At 53.1% G+C, this 22,888-nt stretch overlaps 1 protein-coding gene across 1 annotated transcript in view; it reads right to left on the minus strand.

The window, feature by feature from the left end:
• The window catches only part of HMCN2 (hemicentin 2), a 149,629-nt gene that overhangs the window by 114,243 nt on the left and 12,498 nt on the right, over positions 1–22,888 (minus strand). Inside the window, exons 2-9 of the mRNA XM_035015614.1 lie at positions 16,785–16,855; positions 15,543–15,701; positions 14,544–14,666; positions 6,796–6,967; positions 6,046–6,152; positions 4,788–4,908; positions 2,840–3,103; positions 109–253 (exon numbers count right to left, since the gene is read on the minus strand). Coding sequence (XP_034871505.1) covers positions 109–253; positions 2,840–3,103; positions 4,788–4,908; positions 6,046–6,152; positions 6,796–6,967; positions 14,544–14,666; positions 15,543–15,701; positions 16,785–16,855 — 1,162 coding nt within the window. The remainder of the gene's footprint in view (positions 1–108; positions 254–2,839; positions 3,104–4,787; positions 4,909–6,045; positions 6,153–6,795; positions 6,968–14,543; positions 14,667–15,542; positions 15,702–16,784; positions 16,856–22,888) is intronic.

Below are 22,888 nucleotides of genomic sequence, written 5' to 3' on the forward strand. Positions count from 1 at the left end.
CGAGGTGCCCAGGAGGACATTATGACCGAGACCAAAGGTCCTTCTCCCGCCACCCACTCCCCTCAGACCCCCGCGGCTGGGGACACTGGGCGGCCGGCACCCACTCACTGCAAATGCCTCTCCTCGCCCAGCCTGGCTCCGTTCCGCCGCAGCTGTAGCCGGAAGGGCAGGGTGCTGTGCACAGAGCAGGAGACCAGCAGGGGCTGGTGCAGGTAGCCGTGGATCCTGGGGGGCATGCTGACCAGGGGGGCACCTGTAAGCAAGGCCCAGCAGTGAGGATCCTTCCCTGCCGCCCCCCACAGCCTGCCCTTGTCAGCGATGCAGAGACTGCCGGGATGAGCCAGGATTCCATCCGGTGGTCACCAAGAACAGGTTGCTTTGCCCATGCCAGCTCAGTTTCCACCTCTATTAAATGGGCTTCATCCTGGTACTGACGTCCCCATGCTGTCTGGGGAGTTGGTGAGAGACAGGGCACGTGCACACGGCATGGCAAGCCCCCTCGGGATGAGCTCCTGCTGTTTCTGTGGTTTGTGGGAAGACCAGCCGAGATGGACCAGTCTGCGCCCCCGCCTTCTCCACTGTCCAGGACGTAGAAGTCAGACCAGTCCAGAGATCTGATGAAATGCTCCCCAGATTGGGCTCTCTGCGCTTCCAGACCTCTCATCTGCCTGGAGGGTCAGTTTCACTCAAGGATGTTGGAAGAAAGCCTTTTTTTATATTTAAAAATAAGCAAAGCTGGAGTATGGCTGTGAACCCAAAGTTCACACGCATTTCTGAGATAAAGTAAGAGACTTAATGAAATCTCACAGTTTGTGATGAGCCCCGTGGGGCCCCCTGGAGATACCCTCCCCCACCTATCCCTGGTCTTGGGGTGACACGTTCTCTCTCCTTGGCTATTGGAATTGCTTCAGTGGGAAGGTCTGAGAACACCCCCACGGGGTCAGTGACTGCCATCAGGGCCTCGCTGGGGGATTGCAGGCGTAGGCTCAACTCTCGTCCTGCCCTGCCCCCCTCCATCCCCACCAGAGATGCTCCGTGGGTGAGACAATGCACCAGACGTCCTCCGAGCCCAGAGCTGGGGGTGGGCGGGCGGCGGGTGACATCATGCTGCAGGCTCCCTGCCACATCCCAGGGGAGAGGGATGTTGGACTATCCAGCCACGTCCTCAGCTATGTGCAAAGCAGCCACTGCTCACCCACACACACTGGAAGCCTCTGCAAGGCCAGCTCAGGCTCCGTCCTCCATGAGCTCAATGGGCCCAGGGACCCGAGGCTCAGCCCTGCCACCCGCCCATGTCTCCCAAACCCAGAGCCTCCTGCTCGAGGCCAAACTCCCAGCTTCCCAGACCTAGAAGGTGGGGAAGGAAGGAAAACTCCAAGCCACCTCCCTTCTCCCTGCCCTGCCAACACAACACACACACACACACACACACACACACACTTTCATCTAGAGCTGAGGTGAAGACCAAAAGCCAGAGCTTAACTCCAAGCCCTTAGATTCATCTGAAAGACCAGGAGAGAGAGAAACAGAGGTTGCTACTGCCCCTGCTGAAACTCCTTCCTGAAAATTCCTCCTTGGGGTTATATAAGCCAAGGGACAAGGGGCCCAGGGACCACAGCAGGGGAGTGGAGGCCAGGAGGCTGAGAGAAGGGGGCCCCCAGCCCCCCACCCTGCCCCACTTGGGTTCTCAAAGTCCTTCACCTCACCATGGGCACCTTGGTGGCCTCCATGCACCCCTACTTGAAGTAGACAGAGGAGTCTGCTCCTTGTCAAGAGATCCCCAGCAAAGATGTTGGGTGTCAGTGACATCCATCTCTGTGTGCTCCCCCCCAGGCCACTGCCATGGGAAAGGGGGTAGGGAGCAGGAGGAGGGAACAAAGCCCAACAAGGAGGCTGTTGGCCAGTGAACTCAGATACCCCAGGCTAGGATCAGAGGCAGAGCCAGAGAGCTGAAGACTCAGCCCTGTGCTCTGGAAGCTTCTGACCTGGATGGGAGACCTCAGGGACACAAGGGAAGGAGCAAAAAGCCACACATGACCAAGGATAGGACCATAAAATGACCTGTGCCCACAATGACATGAGAGTAACAGCAGTTGCTACATATGGGGGGCCCTGGCCCACAATGCCCACATCCTGGGCACAGCCTCAGGGTACCCAAGAGATGTCTTGTTATGTGTATTAGCTTATGGAACCCCTAGGGCAACCCTGTGAGATGGGTATCATGAGCTTCTTCATCTGTAAAGTGAGGACACACCTCAGAACTATTACAAGCACTCAGTGAGCTACTGTATGGCAGGTACTTGGCTCAGGATTGTCCCATGAGAGGTGCTCAAGACAGTGACTGGTATTACCATGATTATGGTTATGGAAGAGCACACCCACATGCACTGCCATGCCCCCCGCTGTGCCTACAGTGCCTAGCACCATGAAAAACACAAAAATGAATGCTAGATGGATATTTGGATGGATGCATGCATGCATGAGTGGGTGGGTGGATGGATATTTGGACGGATGGATAGATGCATGGACGAGTAAGTGGGTGGATGGATGAATAGGCAGATGAATGGATGGATGTTTGGATCAATGAGTGGGTGGGTGGACAGATGAATGGGTGAGTGGATGCATGGGTGGGTGGAGCGATGGATGGCTTGGTACTAAATCCTTGACCTGATTGCTACATCTGAAGCATCTCAGTATTTAGCATGATGCATTGCAGAGCGTGCTGCTCAGAAGTTTAATGAACTTTTCCTCATCTCATCTAATCAGGGAAGGCTTCCAGGAAGAAATGGGGTCTCCAAGTGAGCCAGGGAGCTGGGAGCAGTGAGAGCCACTCACTCACCTGGGACCACCCCACTGTAGGAAACTCCAGAGACACGGAGCAGGGGATTCCCCTCGTGGTCTTTGCCCTTCACCTTGAGGTAGAAGCGCTCCTGGGGGGCGTGGAAGGGCGGTCCGCCCCACAGCTGATGCGTGGATCCGTTCGAGAGGGGCCTCGTGGGCAAAGTCAGGAGGGACCGCCCTGAGCTGTGTGAGAGCTCCACCGAGTCCAGGCGGCCGGGTGCCTGCAGGCCCGTGGAGTTGATCACCAGGGAGATGGGCACCCCTGCAGAGGGAAGGGTGAGGAAGAAGATCCTGGCGTCTGTTCTGGGCTCCATGATCCTCTCCAAGCAGGGGCCCTCGGACCACAGTCAGGGACCCAGCTTGCTTGGCCCTCTTACCGGCTTGCTCACCTTCTGTTCCCTGTGCCACCTAATGCTGGGGGTGGATACAGAGGGGGCCTGCTACTGTCCGTGGTCCTGAAACGCCACTGTCCATCCAAACCATGGCTTCCCACGACTGCAACACCTCCAGTCTGCAGACTCGGGCTCACATGGAGTAGAACTGGGAGAGGGCATTTCTCTCCACCCTAACCCGCTCCCCCCCCCCATTAACTCTGGAATTGCATCAGGTAGGTTCTGGGACCGGCCTCGGTGAGACACACGCTAGTTTGGGAACTCTGGTTCCTGTTCATCCTCTCTCCTCTGTTCAGCTTTCCTTTGATTTTCCTTCTGTTTTATTAGAAATGGACTTTTCACACTATCCCAGAAAACGTAAAATTGGGGTTGGGTTTCATAATTCCCTTAGTTGATTTGGGAATGTCGCTCAGGTCTTTCCCTTTTCAAACAGTTATTATTTTTTTCCTTAGAGATCATAAACCAGGAAACAGAGGGTGTGGTTGGTATGATCCATCAAATGCCTTAAAATCTTTAAGAAACATGGAACAATCTGGAAAGGGCATATAAAAATCTGGAAGTCCAGATTCCTTTGAAAAAGAATGTGTGTCAGTGCTGGGCCCCATCCCCATGTTGCAACAATCAGCCAAGGGCACGCTCCCTGTGGTGGGGCAACCACTACCCTACTCCCTGATGCCCCTTCAGCGAAGCCAAGTGCCAAATGCTATTTATCACTTGCAATCGCCCTGCTGTTTCTCTCTCCTTTTTTTTTTTTTTAAACTGTCTTGGACCCACCTCTTTCTCAAAAGCAGAAACCAAAGATCGCATGTGGCCCGCCTTCACCCTCTTCCACTGGGGACTGGCCCTAGGGGCCCTTCAGTTTTCAAGCACTGCAGTTAGGATTTTTTTCTCTCCTGGCTCTAGAAGTTTCCCTGCCTCTCCCCCTTCCTACCACTGGGAAAAACAAGCACTAAATAAGCAAGCGGCCCCCTTTTGCTTTGAAGATGTTACCGCTAGTCCTGGCAGAGAACCAACCAGGGCTAACAAGGATGACAAAGATTAAAGGAAATGCACATTCAAAAGCTCTAAGGATCTGGCATCTACCATTCTGGTCACCAGTCAGTGATCTGCAGTTAGCCTGACCTGGTCTAGGTCCCTCCCCATCTCCCTTCTGAGCTGGACCCAGCAAAATCCTCTGAGGGGCCCCTGGTGAGCGATCATACTTCCCAAACTATAAATTGGGACCCCTGACCTGGCCACCAGATGGTATTTTCTGGCATGAAGCTCTGGCAACCTGAGCCAAAAGCCCCTGCCTGCTCTGGAGCCCAGGCTTCTCCAGATGGAACCATGATGGCGCACACAGGCAACACCAGATCCCAGTGGGCAGCTTCTAACCAGAAAATCGACCTTATGCCTCCAACTCTAACATCTCCCTAGGCTCCCAACCCCCACCCAGCCTCCACAGGGCCCATTCTAGCCACATACTTAGGGCCTGCCCCCCCACACTTCCAAAAGGCAAGCCCCACCTCTCCAGAAAGCAGCTCTGCATCGCCCCCAGGGTCAGGAGCACTGTACCTTGCAGGGGCCACTCAATGGTGTGGTTGAGGTCCAGAGAGGGCTGAGTGGAGAAGCCGGCTCGGAAGTCGATGTTGCTGACACCTGTGATCCTCACTGAATGGCGACCACTGCTATAGACCTAGCACAGACCCAGACCCCATCACCAGGGCGCCCGACGCCAGCTCCAGGGCAGAAGGTGGCCGCCCTGACCTGCCTCCGGTGCCCGCAGCTGCAGTTCTCCCACCTTTGCAGACACATGGGCAACTTCCCTGCTCCCTGGGGGCCCAGCGCTATGCTCCCAAATGCAGTAGAAGAGGCCCCAGCTATGGCTCTGTCCTGAGCGGGACTCTGGAACCTGCTCTGCCTTTCCAGCCACCCTTCCCAACACCCACAGCCCCGTCTGTCCCCCTGCATGTCTAATCCCCGCCTTGCCTTCCCCACTGGCAGTAGAGCTCTTGGCTCAAAAATGCTCAGAGTTGGGATGCCTGGGTGGCTCATTCAGTTGGGCGTGTCTGCCTTCGGCTTGGGTCATGATCTCCAGGTCCTGGGATCGAGTCCCGCATCAGGCTCCCTGCTCAGTGGGGAACCTGCTTCTCCCTCTGCCTGCAGCTCCCCCTGCTTGTGTGTTCTCCCTCTTTCTGACAAAAAATGAATAAAAATCTTTAAAACAAAATGCTCAGAGTTTGAAGGGCAGGGTCAATGTTGCCCCTTCGTCGGTACCATCCACACCTAGCTCAGGGCCTGGCACCTAGGAGGTGCTCCATAAACGTTTGCTCAACCAGCAGGAGCTCACATCCTTCCCAGGCAGCAGCCTGCCCCATCCCAGGACCCTCTGCCAGGAGCCCAGCCTACCCCCAGTCCCTGGACTCCAGCACCTTGCAGATTAGAGCAGGCCCACCTCCTCCTGCCAGGCATGTCCCTCTAAGCCATCCTTCCCCCCAAGGTCACCCTTGCTTCCTTTGTTCATTCTTCACAGGATAGGTTTCTGAACCTCAAGCCGGCTTGGTCACCCACCTCTGGACACTCAAGCTGTTTCTCCAACTCCTTCTTAAAAGTTCCCTAACTAACCCCAAACCACTTTACTTCCTCTCACTGCTGCAAAGCAGAATACTCCTCCTCTGTTCTTGACCCTTTGCTTCTACTGATATGTCCCCGTCACCACCCATACTCCAGCCCTCAGCTTCCCAGGGCCCCAGCTCCCCAGGACAGGCAGGAGGGAGACAGGGTCTTGGCTTGGTGAAACCGGTCCCCCTCCCTGGGCACCAGGGCCCCCTACCTTGATGGACCACAGCCCAGGATGCTCAGGCTTAAAGGCCACAACCTTGGCGGAGTCAGGGATGTTGAGAAGCACGTTGAGGCCCTCATCCTTCTGTAGGATCTTCCCTGTGGAACCCCCAAGGATTTCTCAGTCCCTGATCCTTTCCTGGCCATGACAGAGGCCCCAGCCTGTCCCCAGGAGCCCAGGGCCCTCCAAACACCAGCCTCAGGCTTCCCAGAGTAACTGACAAGAGACCTTTGGTGGTGCTCGGCCCTTCACCTCATTCTGTACTCCACCCTCACCCACCCCCCAGGTGGGGGGTTGGACACCTCGCCTCTAGACCTGGGAACTCGTGACATCCTTGGAGCACCATGAGGCCAGGTGGCTGGGTCCAAATCACACTGACCCTAGGTGACCTGGACAAGTCACTCCACCTTCCAGAGTCTCAATGGCGTGCCACTAATTCTTGCCCCGACTGACCTGCTAGGCCACTGTAGGGATCCGCTGAGAACATGGGTGAGACCACACATGAGCCTCACATCCCAGGGACTGTGGTTATCTTAATTCCCCTCGCTTGGCTGCTAACAGCCTCCCTGCTTCCTCACCCACCACAGGCACCCTCTCTGCCCTCCACGTGGCATCCCCCCTCCCTCCTTGTTCCCGGAGCCTTGTGTCCAAACCCCCTGCCACCCCGGGTCTCTCTCTCTATCCCATCCTGGGCTCCTGGCTCAGCCTCGGAGTCAAAGATGAGGCCAGTGCTGCACATACCCAGTGGGTCACGGACTTCGATCTGAGGCCCCGGACCGCTCAGAGCGATGGTGACCTCCTTCAGGCTGGGGTCAAAGGGAATCTTCCACGTATGCTCGCCCTCTTCCTTGTGGTCCGTGGACAGCAGGTGCACCTTGGTGGCCTGGACCGCTGACTCTACCCACTTTAGCACCTGGGAGGCAGGCGTGAGAAGCTGATGCCAGCAGGTGGTCTTGCTTAGAACTGACCCACTGGAGGCAGGTCTCTAATAGGTTCCCAGCAGAATCCAGTCCCCCACCTGGGTTTTAGGCAGCATATAGGCTTTCCAGGTCACCCAAGGCCACCCCCACTCCCACTGCCCTACACCAGGCCAATTTACATTTCATTACCTTCCTGGCCTATGGGCTGGGAGCTGTGACACCCGAATTAAGGCTACTTGGAGGGAAGGGCCAATCTCTATGGCACCCATTACTTCCTCCAGGAAGGCTTCCTGATGCCTCCTACACACAGGTGAACCCTGGAGATCTGGAATCTCCCCCGGAACAATGCAATTCACCATCACCCCAAGGGGCCTCAGACCACCTTCCCACCAGGGTGTCATGCTCTCTAAGCAGGCCTGAGAGGGTCTGCTGCAAAGACAGAATCTCCTCCTGATCCGTTACACAATATTGAGAAATATTAAATCCTTAAATCCTATAACTGCAGATTCATTCTAAAATCTTAAGCAGGTAACAGGTGAGGACTCTCCCTCCAGACTACCAGACCACCTAGGTACATGTTTAAAGTATGATTTGGGGGGATTCTCAAACTCCTTCAAGCACCCCCTTTGAATGCACAGACCCCATGTCAGCAACACTGGATCCAGTCTAAGATATCTCACTGAGCACAAAATTATTGAGTTTCTCCAAATCCTCACCATGGTCTTCAAGACCCTATATTCTGTCCTGGGTTTTAGGCAGCTGTCCAACCTGACTCAACGTCGGTGTGCCCCTGACTCTCCCCATGCTTGCAGGGTCGGACTCCCATGGTTGGACCCCCATGATCCCCCCACACATGCTCCTCTCTTGCAGAAATGACCTGCACTCTCTTTATCAACCAATTCCTGGCTAGATTCATACCTGTCTCCCCTCTTGGCCTGGGAGCCCCATGAGGGCAGAGACCCTCTGCTATGCCCCGAGCTCAGTGGCTGGCACAGACAGGGTGTTCGGGAAGCTTCTGTTCACTGTGTGTGATACAGCAGGGCATCCACCTCCTTAATAGGGGCATCAGATTCACCTTACAGACACCTCACTCCGTTCCACCCCCAAACCAGCCTTGTAATAGCCACGCCTCCCAGTTTCCCGTTAGAAAACCAGGAACGAGGATGAAGAGGGGACCTCCTTCCAGGCCAAGTTACTTTCACGTCTTCCCAGGATGCTTCTTGAACTAAACAAATGAAACATGAACGTCACTGTACAACAAATGAGCACCATAGCCACGGAGAGAAAAAAAAGAGCTCCTCGTGTACTGAGAACCCAGGGGTTCGACTGAACTTTCCCAGTGGAAGGCACCCTGAGGACAGAAAGAACGGCAAAGAAATTCTTATTTCGTAGCTTTGGGTTGGGCACAAGCATCAATACTGTGCTCATAAAACTGTTTTATGTGTCTTGCAGGATAAAGCAAAGAAGTAAAAGATGTTAAGCCTTGCTGAACGAAGATTTTCTCTTACAGCCAAGTCTAAGAGAGAGTGGCAAGTATTTTATTTATATACAAATTCATTCCAAGTGAATTTATAACCCAGGGGTTTCTCAATACCATTCCCCACTAGGATTGTTTGGAGAAATGGCTGATTCCAGGTCTGGGGCAGGTGACTCACAAGGTAAGCCTGAGACAACTGTTAGTTCCATTAAGCAAGGAAGTTCTCAGAGACTAATGGGACATATCAACAGGACACAGGAACCAGCCGAAGGGCAATCCCATTAGCTAAATCTGGGGGAACTTGAGCCCCCCCAAAATAATGACTTGAATCAACACAAACGCATCCAATTAAAGAATCCGTGTGCCCATAATAGTACTCGAAAAAGAATAGCAAAATTCAAACAATAAAACCTCTTGCCACCAATGAAGGCAACTTCTTCATTAAAGAGAAAGAACTAAGGGCGCCTGGGTGGCTCAGTCGGTTAGGCGACTGCCTTCGGCTCAGGTCATGATCCTGGAGTCCCGGGATCGAGTCCCGCATCGGGCTCCCCGCTCGGCGGGGAGTCTGCTTCTCCCTCTGACCCTCTTCCCTCTCGTGCTCTCTGTCTCTCAGTCTCTCTCTCAAATAAATAAAAAATCTTAATAAAAAAAAAGAGAGAAAGAACTAAGTATGATCCCTGCCTTTTCAATAGGTTTTCTGTGTTTCAAAAAACCAAGTCATCAAAAGCTCTTCCTCATGGAAGGATGCCCACTGATAAATGTGCAAGAGATGAAATGTCCATGTGGAACCCCAGCATTACCCCCACAGACCACTTGAGCCATAAAGGGGAAAACATGTCCCTACAATACAGAGAGCTGGCTGTCACCACCTTCACCTAGGGACCAAACCTACTGTCAGGAATAGCAGGACAATCAGACATGACTTACCTCCTGGTGTGATGCAACAGAAAAGACACACAGCACCAACCACGAAACATTCCTGCCCCAAACGCTGGCCTCCACTAATCAGTCCCTTAGAGCTAACTGCCAGGTTAGGGGATATACAGCGGGAGACAGGAGCAAATTAATGACATAAGGAAACAATCAGATGAATCTGGAACCCGGGGTATTGTACAATCAAGGCCTCTCCAACAAGTTAGTGGCAGAAAAAAAAAAAAAAAAGGGTAGAAGGCTCCAGATGTAATGAGACTTAACAGACATAATGAGCAAATGAAATGCACGGCCCCTGATTAAATCCTGATTTGACAAAAACTGTTACCAAAGACATTTTGAGGACAATTAGGGAAATTTGAATTTGAACTTGGCATTGGATAAAGCAGCAAAGTACTCTTCATTTTATTAGAAGATATTGTGGGTTACATCCAAGATCATATTTCTTTTTTAATTCATACTGAATTATTTACAGAGAAGATAAAACAGAGAGATAAAGCAGGTGGGGCAAAAATGGTAAGTGCTGCATCTAGTTGGGACACAGGTTCTTCTCACCCTTTAAGAGCTTTCATAGTAATTTTTTTAAGTAAAAGTCCCTTAAAAAGAGCAAGTATGCCACGACTTTCATGTATACCCCTAAGCAACCACAGTGGGGATCTGTTGCCAATTCCAATCAACTGGAAGTGATATTGCCGGACAAAATCCAAAGCTGCATTTGGTCACAGAGAGGAGAACTCTCTGTGATTGATGAGTAATGTCTGCCACAGATACAGGATGAGAAAACCAGTATCTTACGTGCTGCATATTGGCCACCCTTGCTCTGAATCATAGTCCTACCGTGCGATCCTCCACGAAAGCGAACAGGAAAAGAAGGGAATTGGACGAACTGCCCAAGATTGAAAAAGTGAGTATGTTTTATTCAGACTGAGCTGGAATGCTGGTGCCTAGATTTTAGTTATCCCAGGATAAGAATCCTGTGTTCTGAAAACTCACTTGTCTGTATGCTTAGAGCTCCCTCCTTCTGTTTTGCCTCGCTCTCTACGTAATGTTTCTCTTGACAACGTTCTCCATGCACACGGGAGCTGGCTGGAGGAAGCAGCGGCCAAGGCCCCCAGCTGGAGGGATGGACAGAAGCTGCCGAGGTGAGGCAACTGCCCCCACCCCAAAGCCACAGCCCCCTGATCACTGTCCTCTTCCCCCACCCCCCAACCCCAGGGTCATGCCTTGTCAGGGGTTGAGAGGAAATCACAACTGAGCAAAGCTGCTGGGAGGCGGTGGCAGCACCCGCTGACACCGTCCCAGAGAGATCACACCCGCTGCTGTGCTGCGACTGTCATTACAAGCCCGTCCTAAGATGTTCCGACAGAGGGACGATGCCCAGGAGTTCAGGCTACTGAACCTCAGAGAAGGCTCACACAGAGGACGAAGCCAGTGACCCCACCAGGAGGCGGCGTGCCTCCTGTCCTCCTGCCACGGGGTCTGTCCCTAAGCGCATCACAGCCTGGGAGCTGGGGGTGCTGACCGTCTTGCCCACAGCAAGGCCAGACCCCCTGGAGGCCCAGGCCTGCAGACAAGGCTTTCTGGACGCTGCAATGCCCCCAGGGCTCCGGGCAGAATGTAGGGAGCCTTCTGAGCAGAGAGCCTTCATCCAGCAAGCTCAGTGTTTATTTGGTGGAGACGATGGCTTCCAGATGTTAGCAGGACTGGGGGCCTGCGAGCCTGAGCTGCAATGCGGCTCATCTCTTTGTCACTGATAGGGAAGGAACGAAAGAATCCGGCACTGCTACCCCGGCCAGATGGCTGCCGCTCGGCCGTTCACGGCAGATAAATCATCCCCTGAGGCTCCTCCCCGGACACTTGACAGCCAGGGCGGCCGAGGAAGCAGAGAGGAGAGGCCAGGGGGCCTAGAGGGCCTCAGACCCACAGAGCAGAAAGCTGGGGCCCGACTGTGGGGCCTGGGTCAGGAAGCTCGGTGGGCAGTGATGGAGAGAGAGCACCAGCCCCCTCCAGATGCGCACCGCTGGGCACTCAGGTCCTGAGCACCTGTTCCGAGAGAGCCCTTACTCTTCAGGGGGCTTCACTGGAGCCGGGCATACGTTCTGGGCTCCATACCAAAGCAGGGGGCTAGAATCACAGCCATCACCAACTCTTACCAAGGGCTTCCCAGTGCCTGCCGGTCACCCCTGTCTCACTAGGCAGGGGCTCTCTTAACCCACTGTGCACAGGAGGAAACAGAGGCCCAGAGAGGTTAAGTACTATGTTCAAGGTCACCCTGCAGGCAGGTGGCAGGGCTGGGGTCTGAAGCTGGCATGGGGCCCTAACCTTCCACCACGCTGCCTCCTCCCGGAAGAATCCAGAATGAAGTCATCTCTAGGGCCTGTGCCTCCTGATCTGTTAACTGGAACCACCTGGTCAGATCTCCCTTCCTCCCCCACCCCCCACACTTACTGTCTTAGAAGGTGGTTCACCTTTCCCCTAGTTGATGTGCAGAATCTGGGCAATTTGGCATATTTGTACAGGCTGGTGCTAGACAGGGGAAGAGGCTGGGCTCCCAGAACGGACTTCCCAGGAGCAGGGAAGGCTGCAGAATGAGGGGGTTTGCCCAGCAATTCTGGCCAACTCTTCTGGGGCTGGTGACAGTACATTGAGCTGGGTCTGAGCTGGGGTAAGGCTGTGCTTCGGCCAGGGGGGGTCTTGGACCTAGCTAAGCCTTGACCAGAAATGCACACTCCCAAAGGGCCATGGTGCCCACCTCCCCTGTCCATTGAAGGATGGCAAGAGCTCCAAATTACCCCCACCAGGAGGAGGGGATCTTCACCTTGCTTCAATTACCCTAGAACCCCAAAGGGCTACCGACAACTGGAAAAAAGCAAAAGCTCAAAAGCACTGAGACCTAACCTGGGTGGATTCTGTCTCTGTGCCCAGCACCTGGACCTGAGCTAGCCAATAGTAGGTGCATGGTAAGTGGGAAATGAAGGCAAGAGAGAATGCAGAATGTGTCCCTCTTGCTACACTGGGCATACTGTGCAAAGGTAAAAGGACTGACTACACATGCACAGTTTGGGGACTTTGGCAACTTCTGAGGAGTCATTCTCCTAGCTGGAGCCCCCTGGCTCGGGCAAAGGCACTATTCCCTCTCCTTGGGCAGGGGTGGGGAGCGCGTGGGGGGAATGACCACAGCCCTGGCTGTCCTGGCCACTTTCTCAGGCTTGCTAAATGTCTGGGAACATCTAGAATGACACAGCTCTGTGTCCAGGAAGGAGAAGGATCCAGGCCCCTACCCAGAGGCAGCCAATCCTGGCCACTGGAGGTCCCATCACGTCAAACGCAGACTGCCAAGTCAGGCTCCCACAGCAGAAGGCTGGCCACCATGGTCAGGAGCCAGTGGATTCACCCCACTTTCCCTGCCTCAAGAGAGAGAACAGGGGAGCCCAGCCCCACACCTGGGCAAGCTGTCCCCCGCTGACCTGTCCAGCTGCCCTGCTGATTTGCCCCTGACCTTCAGAACCCAGTCACGCCCAAATAGGTCTCCCCCCAAAACAAGGACTGAGCCATGCCTCCACTCCCAAAGGCCTCCCACCCTCACTTGGGCGGCTCAGTGCCAGAGAAGGCTGACATGCCAAAAAATAAAGTCTAATGTGTCCCAGAGAACCATAAACGCCATTTGTCAACGGGGAGTTAAGGCATGCTAATCTAAACATGGCCCTGGAGACCATTCTCTTCAGTCCATAAATATATAACACAAAAAAAACTCTCCTGGAGGCTACAGCAGGGCTGCTGGGGCTGGCGCCTGCCTCCCAGACACGGCCTCTCTTGCCTTCCTCTTCCCAGGGCCTCAGGCACAAGGGACCTCACATCTGTCCATTTACCAGCTATTTACTGAGCACCTGCTCCGTGCTGGTAGCTGCATGAGCTGCTGGGGATACAGCAGCAAAAAGGACCCATAGTAAGGGCCTGTCGCTCATTGAGCGCACAGCCTAACGGCGTTCAGTGATGCCACGGTTATAAAACTGCAGTTACGTAAAGCAGTACCAGGAGCTGGGAGAGGGTACAAAAGAAGACTTAATCTTGACGGGAAATCAAGGAAGGTCTCCTAAGGAGAGAGCATTTCAGCTAAGACTGGGAAAATGAGGAGCCAGGGGAGGTGTAGGAAAAACAAGCTGCATGAGCAAAGGCCCTGGGGTAGAAAGACATGGGACACTGAAGAAACAGCAGAGTCTAGTGGGGTGGCAGCAGTGAGCAAGGGGAAGAACACAGGTCATGGGGTCAGAGAGGCAGGAGTCAGAGAAGGCTCTGGACCTTCTCCAGGGGACAACCAGGAGAGACCCGTTGGTCAGATTTGCTTTAGAAAGATCCAGTGTACGAGAGATGGCTCATAGAGCCTCAAAAAAGTCCACTGAGAGCATCCCTTCCCAACTCTGCTCAGTGACTTCATGATGGCAGCTTGAAATCAGCCAGGGTAGGAGGATTTATACCACGGAAATGGGCATGCTTGTTCTTTTCAGGGAGGTGGTTGTGGACATTTACCAGCATGTCACTGGAAGGATCCCTCTGGCACCTGGGAGGGAACAGACATGTGGGGAGAGGGAAAGCAGGGCGAGCCCTGAGTGGCCAGTGGCGCCTGGAGGAGGGGGGAAGGACAGACACCTGGTCTCGAACAAGACAAGGACACAGACACCTGGTCAGCACCGAGCTGAAAGAATCCAGATCACTGACAACCCTGTGCCTCGGGACATAGGGCCAAGCAAGCCCCCGCCTGCTAAGTCCTCCAGCAGGATCTTCTGGCCCTGAATCTGATGTCCCTTACCCCCCACCTACTCCTCTACCCACCCCTGGGTTCCCTGACTCTGGAGAGAAGCTCACCCCCTACCCCCACCTCTGGCAAACTTTGTTAGGTCCATCCTCCCAGCCTGCACCATCTGGGGGAGCCAGGATGCTTCCTCAAGTTCCAACCTCTTTACCTGCAAAATCGGGAAGTCCAGTACACCTGCCTTTGGGGTGGGCAGCAGGTAGAAGGGTCTGGCGAGGTGACGTCATACAGCCCTGAGTATTGCACTCGCTGCGCTGGCCACAGGGTGAGACATGGTGCTGCTCATCGATGGCAGCGACCCAACAGCCAGGCACAGACACCCAGAGATCCAGGATGGCCAGGGGAGGCTCACCTCGGTCACCTGCTGCTTGTCCAGGTGGAACACCTGCCCAGAGCTGGTGGCAGCGATCTCCTCGTAAGCCAGGTAGCCGGGATGAGTGCGGTCACCACAGTCCCCTGTCAGCACGAAGACCACCTGGAAGAGGGACATGAAGCCTGGCTCGGGGCTTCCCTGGCCGCCTCCTTCAGGTGTGCGCGGCAGGGCCGGAACGAGGGAGGAGGGACCCAGGGCGAGCCCTTGCCTCTCTCTGGGCTCAGGCAATGCATCTGTAGAATGGGAACGATGGGAGTACCCATCCCGTGGGGACCAGGGCTGAGGCGGGTCAAGGGTGTAGCACGGGACCAGGAACACTTCAGGTGCTCAATAAATGGGAGCCGTTACTAAATCTACAGCAAGGAAGGGAATGGAAATCGGCTCACTCCAAGCAGCCCCTGGGGAACACAAAGTTAGAAGAACCTTGGAGAATGGAGTTTGTTCCAGATGGGAGACCAGACACCAGAGAAGCCGTCCCAGCTCTTGAGAGCTTGGCGGAAGAGGTCACACAGTTGGGTGGCCCTTCCCCCTTCCCCGCACACATCCCCCCCACCCCAGCCCTGGCTGTGAAAGGGAGAAGCAAAATCCCAGCAGCAAGTCAGGCCCCCAAGGCAGTGGGAAAAGGGCCCCGCACCGCAGAGATGGGAGCAGGGGCGACGCCAGGAGGAAGATGGATTTGCACAGACTCTGACAGGGTGCGAGCAAGAGGAGCGGGTGGTGTGGTCTTTATCAAGAATGAGCCTCGCCAGGTGGCAGGAGCCCCGGCGGGCGGGGGGCCCAGAGCATGAGAACACACTTGGACTTCACCAGACCAGCTCGGTCTTGAGGGCCGGCGGCCGCGCTGGCAGGGACCCTGGAGGGGAAGCAGCCGCCCTCCGCTCGGCAGGTGGGGGCTCAGGCTGCCCGCACTGGGGACCCCGGCTTCCTCAGCAGCCCTGGGGGCCCCCATGCTCGAGCCCCCCAGGCCAGCCCACTCACCTGTGACTGTTTAAGCTGTAAGAGCCGCAGGACCTCCTCCTTCTTGTGGTAGTCCTTGGCGCGGGCATCCGAGAAGACGTAGATGAAGGAGCCGGGGCTGGCCACCTCCACAGCAGCCTTGATGGCCCCCACACTCATCTCTGGGCAGTCACCGCCCCCCTGAAGGGCAGGGGTGTGTCAGGGGCTGTTGCCCACCTCTTCTGGGTGGGGCCCGCCTAGGGACACCTCTGACACCAGCAGGTGGTAGGGGGAGGTCTAACTTTAGACGCGTAGCACCTTCCCCTCGCTCACCCATGCAAGAGAGGCAAGGTCCCTCCCGTGGGGTCAGCACCTCACGCTTATTTAGTTACCACTACGATGAGTGATACAAGCTGGGGAGGAGGGCTGGGAGCCCTGGGGTATCTAACAGGTGCCCCCAAAGAAGCCCCATGTTAGCCGAGGCTTGGGAGAACAGAGGGTGCCAGGGGGTGGCCAGGAGAAGGAGTGGTGGGCATGGGGCAGAGAAAAGCCTTCAGAGCTGCCTCCCCAAATCCACTTCATAGCCTGCCCTGGAATCAGTCCCAAACCAGCACACGCTCCCGCCGTCCCTGACCACGGACAGGAGCTCTGCTCTGGGGAAGGGAGCACGTCCTGCCTGACCGGCTTTGCCCAGCCAGTGCCAACAACAGGGTTTGCACATGGTCACTTTTCAGTGATGCTTCTCTCCTGGGTTCACTCATCCAGCCCACAAGCACTTCCTGTCCCCTCTATGTGCCGGGCCCTGTTCCGAGCCCCGCGGGAGCTGGCCGTGAATTAGATAGGTGGGGTCCCTGCCTTCAGGAAGCTGCTGCTGTCGGTGGGCGGGACAGATGCTGAACCTGGGTGTTCAGTGTGGCAAAGAAGCCCAGCTGGTTTTGGGGGTCTGGATTGAGACCCCTCACACCCTCCTTCGGCTACCACACACCTCTTCCTTCCACTGCTTCACCCATTCGCTAAATAATAAGCACCTACAATGTGCAGGGCACAGGGACTCCCACAGGTACTTGGGTCACTGAATAAAGGAAGGAACCCCAAGAAGTACAGGATCTTCAGCATCCCCAAGCTGGGGCGCAGGTCAGAGGCAGTGCTGGGAGACAGTTCATGACAGTAGCCGGAAGCCACCATCTTGGCCCCTGGGTGGGGCAAAGACCTTGGCCTCAGGCTTGGACTGGGAAAGGCGGGGGGGGGGGGGTTGTGCAAGCAGCCAGGGGTGGGGTGGTCCACCTGCACATAGAGTTCTCTCAGCTCTCTCTGAAACACTGCTGGGTCTGCCGTGAGGGTCACTGGGCCAATATCTGCAGGGAAAAGAGAGAGGGGCTGAGGTGGGCTTGTATTCCCAGACGTACCACCTCCATGGGGTGGGGCAGCAGTTACAAGATGTGCGACCAGAAGGGAAAGAAGGTAAAACCTGGGCCCCAAAGACACCCTCCCCAACCAAAAGGGAAGCAGTAAGGGGGCAGTTTCCAGGTTTTCCAGGCCATTCAGCCCCCTGCCCTGCACCAAGCCAGGCCCAGAGCTCCAGGGGAGCACAGAGGTGAGACAGAGGGCAAACCCCCAGTTCCTCCTCAAAACCACAGTTCTCAATCTTTTCTGAACATGGCTGTCCTAGGAACCTTCCCTGTACCACTCTGCCCACCCCACCATCAGTGGGAAAGGAATTCTGGAAAGACAGAGACAGAGAACTGTCCAACACCAGACTGATCAACGAGAAGAAAATCTTCCAGAAACTCCATCCATATATTAGCTCATTTAAAAAGAGCAGCGTTAAATTGCAAAGGTTGACTACACCAAATGTAGGTGAAGACACGGGGCAACTCTAACTTCTGTCCGCTGCTGGTGGGAATGCAAAATGGTTCAACCACTTTGGAAGATAAACAGAACTTTCTAAAGCCTTAAGCATGCACATACCATGAGACCCAGTCATTTCACTCCTAGGTATTTACCCAAGAGAAATGAAAACATATGTCCACACCAAGACTTGTGCTCAACTGTTCAGAGCAGTTATATTCATAATAGCCCAGAACTGGAAGCCAGCCAAATGTCCATCAACCAATGAACGGATAAACAAACTGCGGTCTCTTCATATAATCCAATACTGCTCAGCAAGAAAGCAGAACAAGCTACCAATGCAGACAACCACACAGATGGATTTCACAGATATCACGCTGCATGAAAGAAGCCAGACACAAAAGAGTACACATTTATATGGTTCCATTTATAGAAGTTCTGGAACAGGAAGGAATAATCTAAGGTGGAAAAAATCAGAACAGAGGTTGTCTTGGGGGCTAGGGAGATACAAAGGGACTGTCAGGGAAGGTAGAAATGTTCTATAGTGTGATGAGAGTGTGGGTTCCACAGGAATAAGGTTTCTCCAAAGTGCAAAGCAAAGATTTGTGCATTTCAATGTATGTAAATTTCACCTCCTAAAGCCAGCGCTATAGAGAACAACCATCACTGAGTGGGGGTGGAGGGTGAGAAGAGGTCTAGATGAACAAGAAAGGCAGAACAGTTTTGATATTTGGTGATGGGGATGTAGGGATTCATTACACTACTCTGCTGACTTTGTGTATATTTGAAATGTTCCCCGATAAAAAGATTTTTTTAATAGCTGTTAATTGAGAGTCACAGCATAAGACAAGGCTATCAGGGCACTGAAAACAGGGCTAGGATCCCAACTCCCCATGTGGATGTGTGCACTAAGGGGGTTTTACAAGGTTCGTGGACGTCAAATTTCTCAGGAAAATATTTCATCTGAGTCCTTGGTGAACTCCAATAATGGACTGTTTTTAGTTCAAGAATTCTAAATTCTAGTCACCCTAAAAAAATTCCCATACTCTTCGACTAGTCAACTGACCTTGGTCCTTCTTCGGGAAGGAAGCCCATGGAATTATCCAGCATTCATCCACAATTCTCAAGGAGGTGCGGACACCCCTCCCTTAGCTGCTCCGGCGTTTACCAAGCCTCCCCCCTCCCCCCAGCCTCTCACTTTCTGAACTCTGCAGGAATAGATTCAGCCAAACCCTCAGCCTTTGCTGACAGATCTGATTGGGATCCTGACTCCATTCTTGAGCCACGGGGCCTCTCAGACCTTACTTCACTCTCCCCAGGCTCAGTTTCCCCATCTGTAAAATGAGGCACAGAACAACACCATCTCTCCTGAGAAGCATCACTGTGAGAACGCAGTGGGGTCAGGGAGGGACAGACCCCGCATGGGTCCCATGTACACAGCAAAGGCTCAGCAAACATGGCCACGTGGCTCTTCACGCTCCAGCATGAGGTCCTCAAACTCCAGTTTGACGGAGAAAAGCAATAATTTTATTCAACATTGGTTCTTTCTTTATTACGTGATAATACATGGTCGATATTTAAAAAAAAAAAAAGTTCACTAATGATACTGACATTTACTAAGCACTTACTAAGTCCCAGTCCATGTGCCGAGATGCTTCCCGAGCATTCGCTCCTGAACCCTCCCTGGCACCAGGTCGGTCTCAGTCTCACCCACATTTTACAGAAGAGAACATGGAAGACTAGAGAGGTTAAGTGACTTGCCCAAAGATACACAGCCAATAAGTAGCAGGGCTGGGATGAGCCTAGGTCTGTACAACTCCAGAAACCAAGCTCTGGAGAACAGCTCCCTGTGAACTATATATAGAAATTCCTGACACAGAAACAGAAGGGAATTCTACCAACCAGAGATAGTCATTCTGATTTTTATACATAACCTTCAACACTTTCATGCATATTTGTAAACCTGCCTCTTGCACGCATGCATACTATTTTACACAGAATTTCTACTGAAGTACAAATAACATACTATTTTTAACCTAATTCTTTTTACCGAATAACATATTTTGAGCAATTTTCCAGAAGGCTAAATGCTCAGTTTCAAAAATATTTTTAATGGCTACAAAGTATTTCTTTTGTATAAATGACTAAGGGTGGATGTGCTTGATCCCACATTGCTTTGTTTCCAGTTTTTATAATGAGCAGTGTTACCAAGAACACCTCTAGATCCATAGCATTTAAGCACCAGTTTAGTGGATGCCTTGGCATATATTCCCATGAGCACAATTACTGGGTCAAAGGCCAGGACGTCTGTAAAGACTCTGGAAGCAAGTTCAGTAACCTCATAACTGTCCTCCCCTCCTCCAGATGAGCCAGCCACTCATCCGTCTACCTGCCAATGCTAGGGAAGCTGGCCTGCGCCCAGTTTTGCTCACATGGATAATGGACACCAGTGGCTCATTGTCTGTGAAGCCAGGGAAGCCATGGGGGAGCCCAGCTCTGACTCTGGCTGCCCCCACCCCCCATGGTCTAGTGACCTCAGCTACCCTCGGTTCCCAACACGGGACCAGGGCTCAGCAGACCACCTTCTCTCCCATTTGCGGCAACGTGAGAACAATAAAGTCGGTGACATCAGTTATCACAAATCAAGCAGCGGTTGGAAGGGCAGCCCTTTTTTCTCCAGTCTATGCTCTTCCTCCCTGGGCGGCGGGGGGGGGGGGGGGGGGGGGGGGGCGGTGGTGAGGATTACTGTCTTTCGTGGAGGGACAATAATTGTTCAGGGGAGTTGATTCTGTTCATGGTTCTACCTGGTAAGATAACATGTTGGTCACCTATGTCCATTCCTTCTGTTTTTCTTTCCTTTTAGTTTTTTTTTTTTTAACAATTTTACTGGATTGAGAAACCCAAAGTGGGCGGCCCGGTGGTAGAGGGCAGGGAGGATGCCCAAACCGACCATCTAAGGTCTAGCCTTCCACCGCCATGGCTGTTCTAGGAGGGTCTGCCCTCTGGGAGAGAGGAAGATTCTCCCAGGAAATCGCCCATCCTGATTCTCCCCACACCCCTCAGCCATGCTCAGTGACATCCTCATCCAACCTCCTTATGTTCCAAGCACCCAGCCAGCTCATGCTGAGGGCCAGGGACTATATGGCTAAAACACAGACTTGGAACATTTCAGGAGCCAGAGAGGATCCTCTGAGCTGGAAAGCCCTGGAAAGGATTTTAAGGTTGGCCTCTGTATTAGTTTCCTATTTCCACTTTCATAAATTACTACAAACTCAGCCTCTTAAAATAACACACATCATTTCTGGAGGTCAGAAGCCCTCAAATCAAGGTATCATCAGCAAGGGTGTGTCCCTTCTGGAGGCTCTACAGGAAAATTTGCTTCCTTGATTTTTCCATCTTTGAGAGGCCGCCCACACTCCTTGGATCGTGGCCCTCCTCCATCTACAAAGCTTGCAGCAGAGAATCTTCCAGTCTCTCTCTCAATCCCCTCTGCTTCTCTGCCACATCTCCTCGGATTCTGACCCCCCTACTCCCTCTTACAAGGAAGCTTATGATTACTATGAGCCCATCTGGATAATCCACGATAATCTCTCCATCTCAAGATCCCTAACTTAACCACACATGCGAAGCATCTGCTGTGTAAAGTAACAGATTTACGGGTTCTGTGGATTAGAACATGCACATCTTTGGTGGGGGGGCGTTTCTTCTACCTCCCACAGACTCCATCATCCTATCTCTGACAAGAACGGACTTGGGAGGGTGCCTGTGTGGCTCAGTCTTTAAGTGTGCCTTCAGCTCAGGTCATGATCCCAGGGTCCTGGGATCGAGCCCCACATCAGGCTCCCTGCTCCGCGGGAAGCCTGCTTCTCCCTCTCCCACTCCCCCTGCTTGTGTTCCTGCTCTCACTATCTCTCTCTCTGTCAAATAAATAAATAAAAATCTTAAAAAAAAAAAAAAAGAATGGACTTGGGAAAAACCAATTTGGACTACAAACCTATGTGCCAAACATAACAAAGTTGAAGATAAAGAGATCCAAAGACCCCACCTTTTTAAAGATGGAGAAACTGAAGCCCCGAGAGGAGAAGGAAATCCTTCAAGGTCAGCTGGGAATATCTGGTGCAAGAGTTACCTGGATATATCATACAGACAGTGACCCCTTCTCCTGTTCACCATTGTAGGCCTCGGGCCAATTTCCGCCTGGTATATGGTAAGCGCTCAATAAATGCAGTTCCAATGAGTGACTGAATAAATACATTTGAATTCCATATTGCCTGAGCAGCTCCAGGTCAGGACAAAGCTTCATTTATCTCTATAACCTGTCCCAGAACAACACTAGGCATACAGTCAACACTCAGCAAGCATGTGCTGAATGCCAAGCCCAGCCAGTCCCCAGGCCCTCCCACTACAACACGCTGCTGCCCATCTCTCAGAGAAACAGATACAAAGCGAAGCAGGAAACTAATGTGATTATTTGGGGCACGCAGAGGAGTTGGTCATACGGAGGAAGGGCTGGCCAGATGGACAAGGGTATCCGTGATTGCTCTCAAGACAGAGGGCAAGGCCCCAGCAAAGACTAAAGGCAAGGGTTTTTTAAATGCCTGCCTCAACTTCTGAGCGTACACACTTACACACACACACACAAAGGAATCTGGGATTTCTTCCTTTTGCTGAATAGATCATCCCCAAGCCAGTTCCAGGTATAGGGTGTTACTGATGACTGGTCCATCATTCCAGGGCAGGACTGGCTCCCAAGATGCAAAGAAGGGGCTGGGGGTATGGAGGTCTCCTTGCCACCTGTTCTCCCAGCCCCCTGCCCATCCACAGCTACAGGCAGCAAGCCAGAGATGGATGCCTTCTTGTCATTAATTAACACTGGCCCATAGCTTCCTCTGTCATTCCTGGGACCCGCTGCACATTATCACTCACCATCCTGAAACCCCACCAGGACAGGGTGCTCTCAGCAGGATGACCATTTCAAGACCCATCTTCCAGCAGGACAGAGTGAGGTGCCTGGTCAGGGCAGGAGAGGGTAGGACACCTGACACATTCCCATGTGAGTTTACCCACTGAAAGGGGTCATTTGAGACCCTCCCAATCTCCTTCTTTCACCCAGTCCAGGCAGGGCTGGCTCTGGACAAAAAGCTCTGATCACCTTCCATCTTAGTATGCTGCATGACTGATGGTGGTGGTGGTGTTGGTGGTGATGGTGATGTTGATGATGGTGGTGGTGATGTTCATGATAATGGTGGTGGTGATGTTGATGATGATGGTGGTGGTGGTGGTGATGATGTTCATGATAATGGTGGTGGTGATGTTGATGGTGATGGTGTTGGTGGTGGTGGTGGTGATGCTGACATTGATGTTGATGATGGTGGTGGTGGTGGTGATGTTGATGAGGGTGGTGATGGTGGTGATGTTGATATTGATGATGGTGGTGAAGCTGATGTTGATGGTGGTGGTGGTGGTGATGGTCACAGCAGTTCCTATGCCTTGAGCACTTATTATTTTATAAGCTTGAGCTCATTTCTATTTTTTTTCCA

The sequence above is a fragment of the Mirounga leonina genome, unplaced genomic scaffold (genome assembly GCF_011800145.1).
Source record: "Mirounga leonina isolate KUSES-001 unplaced genomic scaffold, KU_Mleo_1.0 Mir_170, whole genome shotgun sequence".
Classification (NCBI taxonomy): domain Eukaryota; kingdom Metazoa; phylum Chordata; class Mammalia; order Carnivora; family Phocidae; genus Mirounga; species Mirounga leonina.